The sequence below is a fragment of the Sesamum indicum genome, linkage group LG12 (assembly GCF_000512975.1).
Source record: "Sesamum indicum cultivar Zhongzhi No. 13 linkage group LG12, S_indicum_v1.0, whole genome shotgun sequence".
Taxonomy (NCBI): domain Eukaryota; kingdom Viridiplantae; phylum Streptophyta; class Magnoliopsida; order Lamiales; family Pedaliaceae; genus Sesamum; species Sesamum indicum.
Window position 1 is genome coordinate 887,678 of NC_026156.1, and position 14,015 is coordinate 901,692.

General features: G+C 34.0%; 3 protein-coding genes across 6 annotated transcripts in view; 1 reads left to right on the forward strand and 2 right to left on the reverse strand.

The window, feature by feature from the left end:
- LOC105174877 (DNA mismatch repair protein MSH5) overlaps positions 1 to 4,982 on the reverse strand; it is a 13,828-nt gene extending 8,846 nt beyond the window's left edge. For 2 of the 4 annotated variants that reach the window (XR_002288186.1, XM_020698508.1), the window contains exons 1-12: positions 4,763 to 4,982; positions 3,693 to 3,724; positions 3,500 to 3,594; positions 3,337 to 3,417; positions 3,186 to 3,258; positions 2,481 to 2,544; positions 2,005 to 2,159; positions 1,776 to 1,877; positions 1,595 to 1,622; positions 1,462 to 1,493; positions 1,325 to 1,382; positions 961 to 1,047 (exon numbers count right to left, since the gene is read on the reverse strand). Coding sequence is in view for 3 of the 4 variants with exons in the window: in XM_020698508.1 (XP_020554167.1) it covers positions 961 to 1,047; positions 1,325 to 1,382; positions 1,462 to 1,493; positions 1,595 to 1,622; positions 1,776 to 1,877; positions 2,005 to 2,159; positions 2,481 to 2,544; positions 3,186 to 3,258; positions 3,337 to 3,417; positions 3,500 to 3,594; positions 3,693 to 3,724; positions 4,763 to 4,798 (843 nt within the window). In the remaining variant the exon portion in view is untranslated. Of the gene's footprint in view, positions 1 to 960; positions 1,048 to 1,324; positions 1,383 to 1,461; positions 1,494 to 1,594; positions 1,623 to 1,775; positions 1,878 to 2,004; positions 2,160 to 2,480; positions 2,545 to 3,185; positions 3,259 to 3,336; positions 3,418 to 3,499; positions 3,595 to 3,692; positions 3,725 to 4,762 lie in introns of those variants that run through there. The other 2 variants (XM_020698506.1, XM_020698507.1) reach the window with 2 other exon arrangements.
- LOC105174880 lies at positions 6,419 to 7,138 on the reverse strand. Its single transcript, XM_011097110.2, has 2 exons — positions 6,843 to 7,138; positions 6,419 to 6,763 (listed from the first exon to the last, which is right to left on the reverse strand). Exons 1-2 carry the CDS (start codon positions 7,058 to 7,060, stop codon positions 6,643 to 6,645), a joined length of 339 nt encoding a protein of 112 aa, XP_011095412.1. The 5' UTR covers positions 7,061 to 7,138; the 3' UTR covers positions 6,419 to 6,642.
- On the forward strand, positions 9,970 to 10,431 carry LOC105175150 (glycine-rich cell wall structural protein-like). The gene has a single exon (XM_011097496.1). It carries the CDS (start codon positions 9,970 to 9,972, stop codon positions 10,429 to 10,431), a length of 462 nt encoding a protein of 153 aa, XP_011095798.1.

A 14,015-nucleotide genomic window follows, 5' to 3' on the forward strand; every position in this document is an offset into this window, starting at 1 on the left:
GAATTAACCACCTAAACTATCTAATTCTCATTCTCCATCATTGAAGCCTTATTTTGGTTGGATAAAGTGGAATGTTTCACCAAAATATTATCATGTATTATTTTCTTACTTAAAATGGACAATTTGGTTAATTAAAGTTACCTATTTCTATAGTTATTTTGTCCTAAGTTTATTAGACATTGAAAATCAATTTATGGTTACTCCCCAAGAACTGTTGTAGCATATAAATGCATGTCCATTTATCTATGGAGTAATATGGTCATTTGGAATTTAAACTGGATATGAATAAGAGAGTCTGTGTTCTTTTGGTATATATGGGCAATAAAAGGCATTTTTGTAGAACCTTTTTCTTTTATATATTCATAAATTTATATACCTTGTCTACATATATCATAACAATGATTGTGGAATAACTATAGAATTATCTTTTAATTATCTCACACACATAAAATTACTTGAGTTGGTTAAAATATCCCCATATGATGCAAATGAAAAGCTTATGACAATACTTTGCAGCAAAAACTCCACTACATTTATCCAAAAATAGAATTTTGTAGTCCAACTAGTTTAGGTAGTTAAACTTACATTTCTTTAAGCTGACGAGGTAAAAATGCACACAACTCAAAGTATTGCAAAAAACTCCAGAGGAAGATTTTATCTGAAATGGAATCAAGGGTGAAATATTCTACAGATATATTGGAGGATCGTCTAGATGAATTAATATTTTGGGGTAAAGTGCAAACCCTCCTATAATTTGTGAGGGTGTCTGCATTTAACCAAAAAAAAAAAACAGAAGAAGAAGAAAAAATCTTGTTAATGTGGAAGAAGAAAAAAGATTATTACAAGGTTTGCGTCAATGAAATAGCACATATTCTTGTTTTTAACTAAATATCAAATGATACTATGGGCATAATACTGTTGAAATACATTTACCAGGAGAGCTAAGAGGAGATTCTGCACCTTGAGTATGTGAGGAATATCTTTCACAGACTTCAGAGTTTGCCGCAAAGAAACCAACAATTCTTCAGCACAAAGAAAGAAAGATATCTGATTTATCAAGGGGAATACTTTCACTCAATGCTGATAAGGATACAACATTCATGTTTACAAAATGATTTAATGTGATCAGCAGTGACAATTATCATCTCAATAAATACATAATACCTTCACACGCTTAAAGCCTCATTTCATCTGAATCCTCTTATTTTCATTCTTATGGATCTTTGCAGTACTTTGGTCATGCTCAGCACTAAAAATTTAATATCAACAGTATATGCTAAGCACAAATGACGACAATGAATATATGTAGCTAAGACAAGGATACAGTATTGAGGCGAATATTCAACTTTTCAACGTCAAGTACAGGCCTCAGGAACCAGTTCCTGGTCAAATAGTACTGTTAGCTGAAATCTCAACAAGGGCAAAGACCCAGCAGTGTTATATCTCTGGAAGTCATTTTACCTTAATAAACGTCTGCCCATAGGTGTTACACACTAAAAGGATGCGAAAATATTAGTCTCGATAATTTCTTTCGAGGGCCAATAATCTGAGAAATTATTATGTGGCAGATATAAAAGAAGAAGTTTCAGGAGACCTTATTCATCATCCCATATACAGAGAACCTGCAATCACAAATATCAGTGAACATTTCTTTTAAACATGAGCCAATGGGCTCAAGTGATCCGTTCTGATTTTCCCCTTTCTTTTGCTCTAACTAAGCTCATATGGCTTGGACATTCATTTAAGACAGATCAAAAGTGTGTTTCGGCATTTACCCTTCCTTTGCTCTACCAATGCCCATGTGACTTGGATGCTTGTCAGTTTGGAATATCTGCAATGCCTCATGGGCAGCAGAATCAACTTTGAGGAAGTTGTTTCTTATCTTGTTTGTTAAGATATACATCTGGGATGTGAATCTAGCTTTCTGCAACAAAAATAGATATAGAAGAAGAGAGAACTTAACCCCGAAATTTTGCTTTAATGAGTAACAGACGGCAAAGATACAGTGAAATCTCAGAAACTGAATTTATTGCAATTGACGCATTCCCACTTTCCTTCGCTTCAAGGGTATCTAGTACCCTCTCATTCTCTAATATGGCAAGAAGTCCCCCACTGGCACGAACTTGAACATCACTGCCCACATCCATCATGGAACTAAGCTACAGTTGAACAAAAGAACATAATCACTTGCATCAGAATTTATTTTAAACCAAGAAATGATCCAATATTCTAATGTCTTGAGTCCTAAAAGAATTCATATTTCTTCATATAAGCTCATCTTCCCAAATATAGTTAAAGCTTGTCAAACCATAATTTGGAAAAGAATTCAAGGCATGAGTCAATCATAAATGTGTATTACAATCTAGCAAGTAAATCAAGACTACTGACAACTGAAAAAGCAAATATCCAAAAGTCATAATCAAAGAGTTGAAGAAGGAAAAAGACAAAACATATAGGTCAAGCTGAACTATTCAACTCACATAAGAGACCCTTTCTTTGATATTCAACCCTTCATCCATTCCAGTTACACGCAGGTACATTAATCTGTTTGATGCAATAAAACATCAAAAAGAGGTATTACTAGAAATACTTGGTAGAAACAAAATATCCGACTCCAAAGTTGATATCACAGGCTATAAATCCATCTAATGACATTTTAACAAAAAACACAAAGTATAATCCTTAATGTCCTGGCCGTCTGCCATCCGATAGTGCCAACTGCCAACAACTGACCAGATGCCAAAAAACTTGAGTTGAGAAGTTCAACTATTTTTTATTCTGATGGCCACATCACCAACATGTGCATTGAATTGCTTAGAAGCTTTTAACAAGAAACATATAAATCCACATAATGCACTTTCTGATCAGCTTGCAAACTGACTCCATCTTTGGAGGAGTACTCGGTTGATCAACTAGAAACTGAAGGAATCAACCAAAGAAAGTTCATTTCTTAAGATCTCTTTTTATAGGTGTGACCTAAAATTACAGAGTAAGGATATTTTGTGTTTGATGAAAACATGAAAAGGACGGCCAAAATTTGCCAGAGTTAATTACCAGAGACCATTAAGTGCATATGATGCAGCAGCTAACAGTTGCTAGAGACCATGTGACCTTTATCAGCTTAGCAAGACAAGTCAAAACTTGGATGAAGATACAGGTACAGAGTTCTGCTATTATTTTTTTACCTATGCCATGCTTGCTCATAGCTGAATAATGAACTTTTTACGAGCTTTACTGTTGGAGCTTCAGCATTCCCATCTGCATTAATTCTTGAAATTAGGGGATAAAATGTGCCAGCAGAAGGTTGAATGAGATATCAAGTTCTAAGTGGTGTACCATTGTTTTGTAGAGCAGCCAAGAAGGATTGTTCGCACTTGGTGCTGGTATAGATTATGCATGGTTGGGCTTGGTATTTCACTAGCAATCAAACGAAATTATGAAAAAAGAAAAAAGCATGAAACAGAGCTAACACACTACTTGAACATTTCTTTTTAAGTACCCATCTCAACTAAAGGAAAATCCTCATTGCCATCTTCCCAGAATTCCAGAACATGGAGTTGACATATACTTGAATCATAAAAAGAGATTCCAACCCTGTTGAAAAGGCGTATTCACGTCAGTAATTTAATCTTTCTTCTTAATTTGACCTATTTGACCTCTTATTCAAATATTAAGGCAGAAAAGAGGTTTACCTTTGGCCATGCATGATACATGCCATATACACCTGTTACATGAAAGTAACGAAAAAGAAAGATGTTATGCAGGGAAAGTTATTATAGCAATGCTTACTAAAGCAAGAGAAAGCATGAGGTAAGAATGAGGCACTATGCAGACAAGTAACTGCCTTTTTAAATGCATTTGATATTTCTAAAGGCACATAAAAGACTGTTAGTTTTTAAATGTTAAATTAAGGACTCAAAAGGAAAAAGAATTGAATTCTGTGGATGTTTTCTGTCACAACTTCGTATTTGTAATTTTTCTTTTACAGATCTGTTCTCTAACTTTGCCGTCTATATCCTCCATTCTAATTCTAGTGATCCCTCTTTCTGGCAGTTGTGTATTAGCACCTCCGACATCTGCTTTTTCACTTTTGTTCGGGAAATCATTAAAAAATTTATAGAGTACAGTGAGCTAGCCTGTGAATAATATCTATCGAAACTCCAGGTTTGAAACTTTCATGCAAAACATTTACACCTTATCCTATTTAATCTAATAATGTAGATCATGGCGCTCTTTTTCTGCCCTGCATCTTGCTCGTATAGTCTACTTGTCAGCAAGCCTTCAAATGATTGACAGAATTTCGATTTGATACGGAAATGTCAAGATAAAAACATCTCCCTAAACCAAGTATTCCAATGTCAGTTTTCCAAGGATCCATTACTTTTGATCCATCACAAAAGTGAATGCAAATAAAGTTCCAGAAATACTTCAACGGGAAAGTGGAAACTCAATGCCAACTTAGTAATTAACTTAGGCCTGTAATATTTTTTTTCCGGAAAAAAAAAAAAAGAAAACCTTCACTCAATCATAATGAGATTGCAGATGTTGCTTAACCATAAAATTTTCGAATTCTCCAAATTAGGAAAAATATTTGTAATAACGCTGTTCTGTTTTGTTCAACCAAACACAGAAACTGCAGAACGAAAACAAACCATAAAAATAAGTTAAATACACAAAATCGGCCGAATCAAATAATCTCGCAAACTGAAACCGAGACGGTGTTGATAACCGTTACACGTTTAAATTCTAATACGTCCCATACCTGAGACTCCACATCTGTTTCGTCGACTTCTTCCATAATTTTGAGGCCTGAGATTGAGAGAGACAGAGAAAGAGCAGCGAAGAAAATTTTGAAATCCGTAAAATAAAAGACGAAAGAGGTTCACGCGGATTTTTGGAGCGAATGGCGTCACTTAACTGCCACTCTGACAGCTTTCCTTATTCAAAAATTCAAACAAATTCTTATATTTCAAAGGGAAAATGGCATGGGACACCCCTGTCAAATAGGAAAATTGCTAAAAACCTACCTATATTTTGAAAATAGCTTAAAAGGCCTCTATGTAATATAAAACTTGCAACTCCCCCCTCCACCTCAGAAATAGATGGAGAGTGGCCTGCACGCGCTAGAAGTTGAATTAAAGAAGTTTTTTGAATTTTTTTTTTTTTGTTTGAATTAACATAAATGCGCCTTTTCACTCTTATAAATATTAACCAATACAACTTACTTTTTATTGAATTTTTACAGTAGCTGCTTCTATGATTATATTACAGGTAAAAAAATTTATTTGTTCTATTTATTATTTTTTTGTAATTCCTTTGTATGAAAATTGAAATGCTTTGTTTTTAATACTTTTTCTTTTTTATTTTGTAGAATGTGGTATGCTCTTAGAAGATCTTCGTCGAAAGAAGGAAAAATTGATTTAAGATAAAAAAGAGATCCAAAATATTATTGTCAAAAATATGCCGCAATTAGAATTGTAGGTTCAATCAAAGAAAGTGAATGAAAAATTATTCTGTAATTGTAAGACAAATGAATGTAATTCTTTTTGTTGATTGGACCTGATTAGTATTTCTAAAAAAGTTTCACAGTCAAACTCAACGACTACACAACCAACAGTTGAAGAAGAAGTTCATTCTAAAAATAGAACAACCGAAAAAATTTTAAAGACGTACTGTCCATTTACCATGAATTAACAGCGAATATGAAAGCGTTAGAGGAAATCAAAGAATGATGAAGACATCTTTTGTACTTGTATTGTTTTGGTAATTGCAATAGTATTGAAATAAATTATTTATTTGTACTCGCTAATCTTATTAAATGAATTATTTTCACGTTATGAAATAGCTTGTATTTTAACTCAGTTGAATCTGTTGAGAAAGTATCAAATATTGCCAACAATAGTTATATATTGGATGCTACAAAAAACTATTTATATGAAAATTTTATAACGATATTACTAATTTTCGTTTTAATCAATAGAAAGGGTTAAATTTATGAGTTAGAACTGATGAGACAATATTACATTATAATTACCTATCAAATTAGTGCAATTGCTGATCATATCTCTACTTTTATATAATTTAAAAATTTCCTCTGTACTTCTTCCCTTCTCTAATATAAATGATAAAGTTTTTTTGTCGAATTCAAATGAATTACATTTTATATTTTTAGAATAGAAATATTAACATTCCATTAAGTTTTTAAATATAGTAATTATACTATATTAGCATGCATGAAAATCACGTTAATCCCTTTTAGAAAAATTCTAACTCGAACCACAGTCGATTCCCCCTCCAAATTCCTGAGGAATTCATGTCATTTTTCATCCGTCTATGGAAAGGGCGCTCTTCACCCATCGACTAAGGGGTTGGATTTTCTATACACATAACATGTATATATTAATTGAAACAAAAGATACAATTAACGGCTGCTAATTGCTAATAAAGTATTGACATTGAATGAATTAATTCTGAGTCGGGTGGTCTTATTGCAACCAACCAAAATCAATAAAACCAAGAAGAGGATGAATCGTCGTAGCTCATTATAAACTCATCAAAAACTAAGGATCATTTCGCTATTCAAATTCAAAAACTCATCTCGTTGCATGAGCCTCCACTTCTCCGGCCTCATTGCTTTTACTTTCATCTTTCATCTTCAGCCGGATTTTCCCCATCCTTATTTGCCTCTTTGGATCGGAGATCCTTGAGAATAAGTTCCGGCACAACAAAATTGGCTACAAAGTATGCGAATAAACACACAGCACTGCCATCAACAAGTGTATATCAGAATCGTATAAATCATTTGATAATTACTTGTAACTGATCATCAGACGAAGACAAACCTCGTCTGGAGCAGCACCGATAGGTTTCCGGCGGCAGCTGGAGAAGTAGCGGCGAGAAATATGGGAGACGGCGGCAGAGATCTGGTTCTGAGAGACACGAAGGAGAAGCCATTTGGATTCAATCGCATTGAAGAAGGTTTACTTTCGCAGAATTGGTGTTTGTATTTGTGATGGGAGGGTAGTGGAGAGAGCTGAGACTGAGAATTGATGCACTTCATTTCGCGATTCAGTTTCTTAGTTTGGTAGTCTGTGGATAATGTACTGATATGATGATGATATGTTTTTGAGTGAGAGCCGTGGTGCAAGTGTAACCACCTAATCCAACGCTGCCGATGCAAGCGAGAGTTGAGATTTCTGTCCTCCGTCGTTAGATTTTCCAGACACTTGGTCCCATCATGAGTGAATTTTTCTGTGTCACCGGCCAAATGTTGACCAATAATTCTAATATACCATGAATTTTTAATATAAATTTAATATAATATTAAATAAGTAATTAAATATATAAAAATAATGGTAAATAAGAAAACACAAAGAGAAAAAAGAGTGTGCCAGAATGGAAATCAAGAAACTCAAGTTCAAGTCGAACTTAAAATCGAGACAGTTTCACTCGCCTAGCACCCTTATTATTTACAACAATAACAATTAGGAAAAATCGAAGGCGAGTTTGCTCATACTCGGATAGAGCATATATATTTACTAAATACATGAACACATACATTAGGAAAAATTGTAATTTTAGTCATATAAACTAGAGGATGAAAATATTTATTTTTGCACGAATAGATTTTTGCAATTTTAAATTTTTTATCAATTTGAAATTTTTCCAATCAATTTGTCGGAAAAATTGCATGTACATGGCCCAATGAATTCTACGGGATCGACATAAACTCTCCCCTTTGACAATAAAAGCTTTGTATGTGTCTTGTCCTATTTTAGCAATCATCTAGAATCTAATTATCCGATCTATTTCGCCGACACTAGCTACTTCACTGGTCATATATATAAATCATAATCAAATATATGTGGATATGTCTATTTATAGCAAGGCGCGTTTAGGTTCATGTTATACCAATTCCTCCATGAATTAATGGTTCAACTAACACGTTTCGAATGTTGTCTTTTAGTTTATGGTTTAAATTCTGTATATTACGCGCATGTATGTAAGTTATATGGGAGAAATCAATTGATCAAATATTTTCAAGTGTAAGGAAAATATCAAAATAAATTAGGGTATGTGTTTTTTTTTTATGAGTTTTAAATTTCTCCAGATTGGTCAAATTTAAACTTAAATTGTGAATATTATAGGAGGTGTTAGCATATGGGAACAACACTAAGAATACCTTCCTATAGATAATTTCTCCAAAAATCAAACTATCAACATATCCTAATTTCTTAGGGGCAAAATGCTTTTTGATTCTCATAAGATAAAGGTAGAATTTGTTTTGGTAACATAACTATGACAGGTGTCGCTTTTAGTCCCATAAAACTCATAATCACGAATTTTTAGTTCAAAAAAGTCATGTGCATTGTAGTTTTAAAACTTAAAAAACTAAAAAGACATTCTGATTTTGGGACTAAAAAGTTCCAAAAATCACTTTTTTTCGGAAATAAAATCGGCATGATTTTGAGTTTTATAGGATTAAAAGTTTCACCTATCATAATTACAATACCAAAAGAAATTCTATCCTTATTTTATGGAACTAAAAAAATATTTACCCCAATTTCTTAGATACCTACCTCTATCTAATACTATAACTTAGCTTTTGTTGGAGGATCATTGCAAGGACACCTTCAACCCATCATCGATTTCTCTATTTTCAGATTATTAGCCCTATAAAGATTTGGATCATTTGATCATCGAACATCAACCTGTTGGATCAATAGGTATATAAGTTATTTTCATACGTAAATTTGATATTTCTGATATAAGTAATATAAGGAATAATTACATCTATATTTCTTAATTTATGATTTATTTATACACATCATCCCAATCTTTTACAAAATTACACACTTATGAGAAACATCAATATTATTTATACAATTTACTCCTGCTTTTTGAACATTAATTATACATACATCACAAAAAAATATGCGTAATTTATATAAATAGACTATAAATTAGCGAAAATATACATAAATGTGATGTGTATATGAATGAATCAAAATTCAAATATATAGTAAAAATAGAACGAAATACCAAAATGAGCAAATGAATACCTCAACAAAGTTAACAAAAAATAATTGGTTCATATAGAACAAAAATACCAAAACAAGCTAATAAATACAATACAATGCACCAAAGAAAATAAAATATTCTTACCAAATAAAATATGATTGAATTGAACCAATCACATAATAAATGTGATACAATCACCACGTGACTAGATTTTTTTTTTTTTTTTTAAGCGTATACCAATCACATAATAAGTGTATTTAATTAAATGAGAGGAAAATAAAGTAGTGGTGCGTATGCATATATATATATATATAGAGAGAGAGAGAGAGAGAGAAAGTAAATACTAAAGTGAGGGGCAGAAATCGGGCATCACAGGAGTTAGCTGTATCCGAATTTAGTTTGCATGAAAGAATTCATGCTTTTCCAGATCAAAAGGTCAACTGCAAATTGTGAGGGTTGAAAAAGTCTTTGGATAGAATGAAAATAGCAATCAACTATGTGACATTGTGTGGGGTAATTGAACTCGAAAGGAGAGTGGAGGTTTGCATTTGATAGAAATTTTAATTCAAATTCGATATAGTTGAATTGGGATCAATTGTATGATAAATATAATATGTTTGTCGTGTAATTGATGTATATTTTATGAATATAACCAATCACAAAGCAAATGTGGCCTATTTTGTAATTAATTTGATTCGACCATATTTAATTGGATCAACAATTTTTCTTGATCAAGAACTATATATATACATATACAGCTGGGTGCATTAATTATTTATCCCAAGAGAGAAAACTAAGTGGTGACCGTATTTAATTTAAATCTTCTCAACCATCTCTTTGAAAATATTGGCATTGCCCTTCTTTGGCCCTATATATACTCCCTCATTGTCACTCCCACCATTCATCCATCATCAATAATTAGCTACTGCTCTTCAAGTACTCATCAAGATGACTTGTAAGATTTTCCTTCTCCTGCTTCTTGGCGCTCTTTTTTGCACTTGTGGTGCAAGGAAGGGTTCTTTTGACGAAGAAAAGAACCTCGTTCACCGCCCTGGACTTGGTGGCATTGGGGCGGGAGGAGGCGGAGGTGGAGGATTTGGTGGTGGAGGCGGAGGGGGCTTGGGTGGAGGTTCTGGCGGGGGTGCTGGCTTCGGTGGAGGTGCGGGTGGGGGACTTGGAGGTGGAGGAGGATTTGGAGGAGGAGGGGGTGGAGGTGCTGGTGGAGGAGTAGGGGGCGGCTCTGGTTTTGGTGGAGGAGCGGGATTTGGAGGAGGAGCAGGGAGTGGTGGAGGACTTGGAGGAGGAGGTGGTGGAGGGTTTGGAGGCGGTGGCGGAGGTGGTGCTGGTGCTGGTGGCGGCTTTGGAGGTGGATTTGGTGGAGGAGCAGGAGGTGGTGGGGGGTTGCCCTGATCCTGAGACAAATATATATATATGTTGGTCTGTGGACTATTATGCATGGAATTTGATTAAAGGTGAAGTGAATAAGGCAGGCTCTAGACCAGGAGCTCTATCTTTTGTAACAAGTAACAACAAATGTTTGCAGTATGTCGTCTTTTGTTTTAAGTATGGGTACTGAAATGGTTGCAGTGAAACATATTTCCACAAAATTCTTAATCACGAAAGTTTAATTTGGTATACATTAATCTAGCCTGACTTTTCCAATTTCTTACCGTGCTTGTATTTTCTCCATAACACATTCCTCACATGCAAGCAGTACTCATTTTTGTCAAGATTTACATGCACAACTCTTGTTTTTTTTAGTAGATAGATGGCAATAAGATTCAGAGGTACGACTCTATTTGCTTTGGTTTTGATACGATGACCATCTTATATTAAAGTTTAACCATTAAAAAGAATAACTTAATAAGTTTAATCTATAGATTATCACTATGCGAGCTGTAAAGTCTAAGTACCATTTACGCGAATATGATAGGAAAAAAAAGTATATAATTTTATATTTTATTTAATATATACCTATTGGTTTGAGTGAAAAATTGTTCAGTTGATAGGTTTTAAATTTAAGTTCTTTGAGCAAAGTCTCCTACAAGCCTTGGAAATGAGACATGTAGAAAGTATGTTACCATTCTAATCCGCAAATCAGTAAGCAATTGTGAAAAAATGAAATTAATTGAAAGAGGGCTATGATGAATGATAAAATGATAAGAGAACGTCTGAGAGCATAGTGTTTTTGTGCGGATGCTAGTGCAAAAATTGCGTTACACTTAACCAGGGGGAAAAGACTTGTTTTTATAGGGCGCAGAAGGATGACCTCTTGGGACTTGGGTCAGTGGTTGCTGCAGATAGGCACTCTCAAATTTGGAAGCAGTTAACAAGGATCTTGAGAAGTTAAGTTCATTGAGGAATCCTTATACAGATAACTCTTATAATAGGAATAAGTCCTGAATTTTTTAGAGGGTTGTTGAGGTACGTATGGTGATCTGCTTACATCCTTATGCCTCGTCACGAGTTATGTGGCCATCCTTTTCGTTTGTGGACAAATGGTTTTCCACCATTTGTGTGTGTGGCCAATCTGGTAGCTTGCCAGGTTCAAGGCCATTCTCCTCATGGGCTGGCGGCCCTTTATCGGAGCCCACCTCTGTCAGAAGTCTCTAATAGATACTTGGGCTGAGGGCCCCTTTTTTTTAGGCCTCATGTTTTCAGAAATATCTAATTGGGTTTTATTTAAAATCTCTTGTTTGGTTGAGTATAGTTTTAGGGCATCACATATTATACGCACAAAAATTTTCTAAAATTAAAACAAATAACATAATATTTACAATCATGACATGACATGACATGTATATTAAGTAAAATATAAAATACAATATCTGGAATTCAATCCCTAATAGAAACTCCACAGTTGATAATTATCAACAATTATTACTTCTCCAATTCTCCTAAAAGTTCACAGGAAATCCTTAGAGAAAACGAAGTGAAGTAAAATTTTGAATAATAAATGCAGACGGTTAAATAAATTAATAATAGTACAAAATGGTCCTAATTAAGTATTCAATATATTTTTCTCATCTCAACATAATTAACAAAGACCTATACGAAATACTATAGTTATATATATAATTAATCTAGTTGGGCCACATTAATAAAATCTTGATTTATTTATTTATCTTTTATAGTAACACGCGTTTGAGTAGTGTTTAGATGCTGATGAAGTATTAAGACTTGAAAGTGTGTAAAGGACTACTCAAACCACTATTTATCGCACGCTTTATGTACAAATTTTTTTCTAAATAAAATACATAATATTATTTTATTAGTGACGGCATGTGGGATAAATTCATTTAACAGGTGGGCCATTCTCTAATAGTTGAAACTAGGCAGTTGGCTGATGATCATGTGATGAAAAGTCTTCCATGCATGCAGACTGCAGTCTTGTCATGTGTTGAGAAAGCAGAAGATAGAGGTACAGGTACAGGTGGTTGCATTGCAATTTGCATTCATGAACTAAGACGTCAAACACGGTTTATGGATGAGAAGAAGATAGCGCCATTTATAAACTAATAATTCCTCACCTCTCATCATCATCAATAGTCAGTCAAACACGATTTCAGTAATTTCTTCTTTTTATTTTGTTCTTGATCTCGGTTGCGCGCCACAGTCTGCACCACCACCCTCACACTCATCCCTAGGGTTCTTTCCTTGTCCCACCGTTCCATGTTAAATCATGATAATCTCCAAAATAAAAAAGTAGTTAAATACATATGGATAAGTAAATTAATGTAAGAAATTTAGGACCATTTTTTATTTCAAATTGTGATGAATGTCCACTATATGGTTAATTAATCATGAATTATGTTCGACATAGAATACATGAACCAAAAGAAAAAAAGATTATGTACTAATTAAATTTGTGGAGATCTGCTGCCCAGATTTTAATCATAATTACAAACTTTACTTAATGACTGAAATAAAAGAAAGGAAATCATCAAATAAAAGGAATCATGCATGTATATACTTCTCTTGAATAGTATTTGTATTGTACACCATATACGTTACTGTACAAATAATATTGTTTTTCCTATTAATGATTGGGCCTATCACCCATTCAAGTTGTTGGATAGCGGCCCATGGGCTTGCACAGTAAATCATTTTAATAAGTTTTAACCAATAGACTCTATAAGAAACACGCTTTTACTAAATATCCAGAGAAGCGCGAGTCTCGGCGGACCCCCAGTTTTGAGCAGGAAAATGCACTTTTCGACTTATAGATGGGTGTATTGTATTTTTTGTCCAATAATTTATGAATTTAATATTTTTGATCCACATTTAGATGCTACGATGCTACAAGTTTTTAGTAGAAATACTATTACTTTTTTATCTTATTAGATCATATGTATTAAACTCATAAATTATGGAATAAAAATTGCAACATTTCCTGCATAGGGCAAAAAGTACAGTTTTCTCCACTTTTGAGTATACACAATACCACTCCTAACAACGTGAAATCTTTGTACCCTTTCCATTGTAGAAACGATTTTTCAGGTGGTCGTGGATTCCCAGTCTTAAAAACCAACCCACTTCCGACAGTGAACTGAATGTCTGTACTCTTAATACACAGTAATGATTAAGTGTGTAAATGTTGGAACTGCGAAAACTCGTGGTTGGAGCTCGTTGCGAAATTATGACTGCCAAAATCAGGTGATTTAATAGCTAAAGCCAAGAAACAGCTCCCAGTTTTCTTGAATCCATGTTTCAAATACGTTGGCGGATCGAGAGAATAAGTTCCCTCTTTATGTTTACGGTTGGGAAGATGTTGCCCCATTGGCCATTTCCCACATGCAGGGATTTCTGAAGCCTTATATCATCTATATAAATCCCCCCTTAGATCTTCGCATTGTTAGTCTGTGTAAGGATAAGTGAAGTGTGACGATGAAGATGTCTCCTAATAAGCTTCTCGTTTTTCTGTTTTTATGTGCCCTTTGTGCTGTTCATGCCAGAACATTGTCAAGCAACGGCGGTGTCTTTGAGAAGAAACC

What these genes read in the sequence shown, in the direction of transcription:
- LOC105175150 (XM_011097496.1), top strand. Translation starts at nt 9,970, where the DNA reads ATGACTTGTAAGATTTTCCTTCTCCTGCTTCTTGGCGCTCTTTTTTGC.
- LOC105174880 (XM_011097110.2), bottom strand. Translation starts at nt 7,060, where the DNA reads ATGAAGTGCATCAATTCTCAGTCTCAGCTCTCTCCACTACCCTCCCAT. An exon ending in TCGGTGCTGCTCCAGACGAG is followed by an intron (nt 6,764 to 6,842) that starts GTTTGTCTTCGT and finishes TGTTGATGGCAG; the next exon opens with TGCTGTGTGTTTATTCGCAT.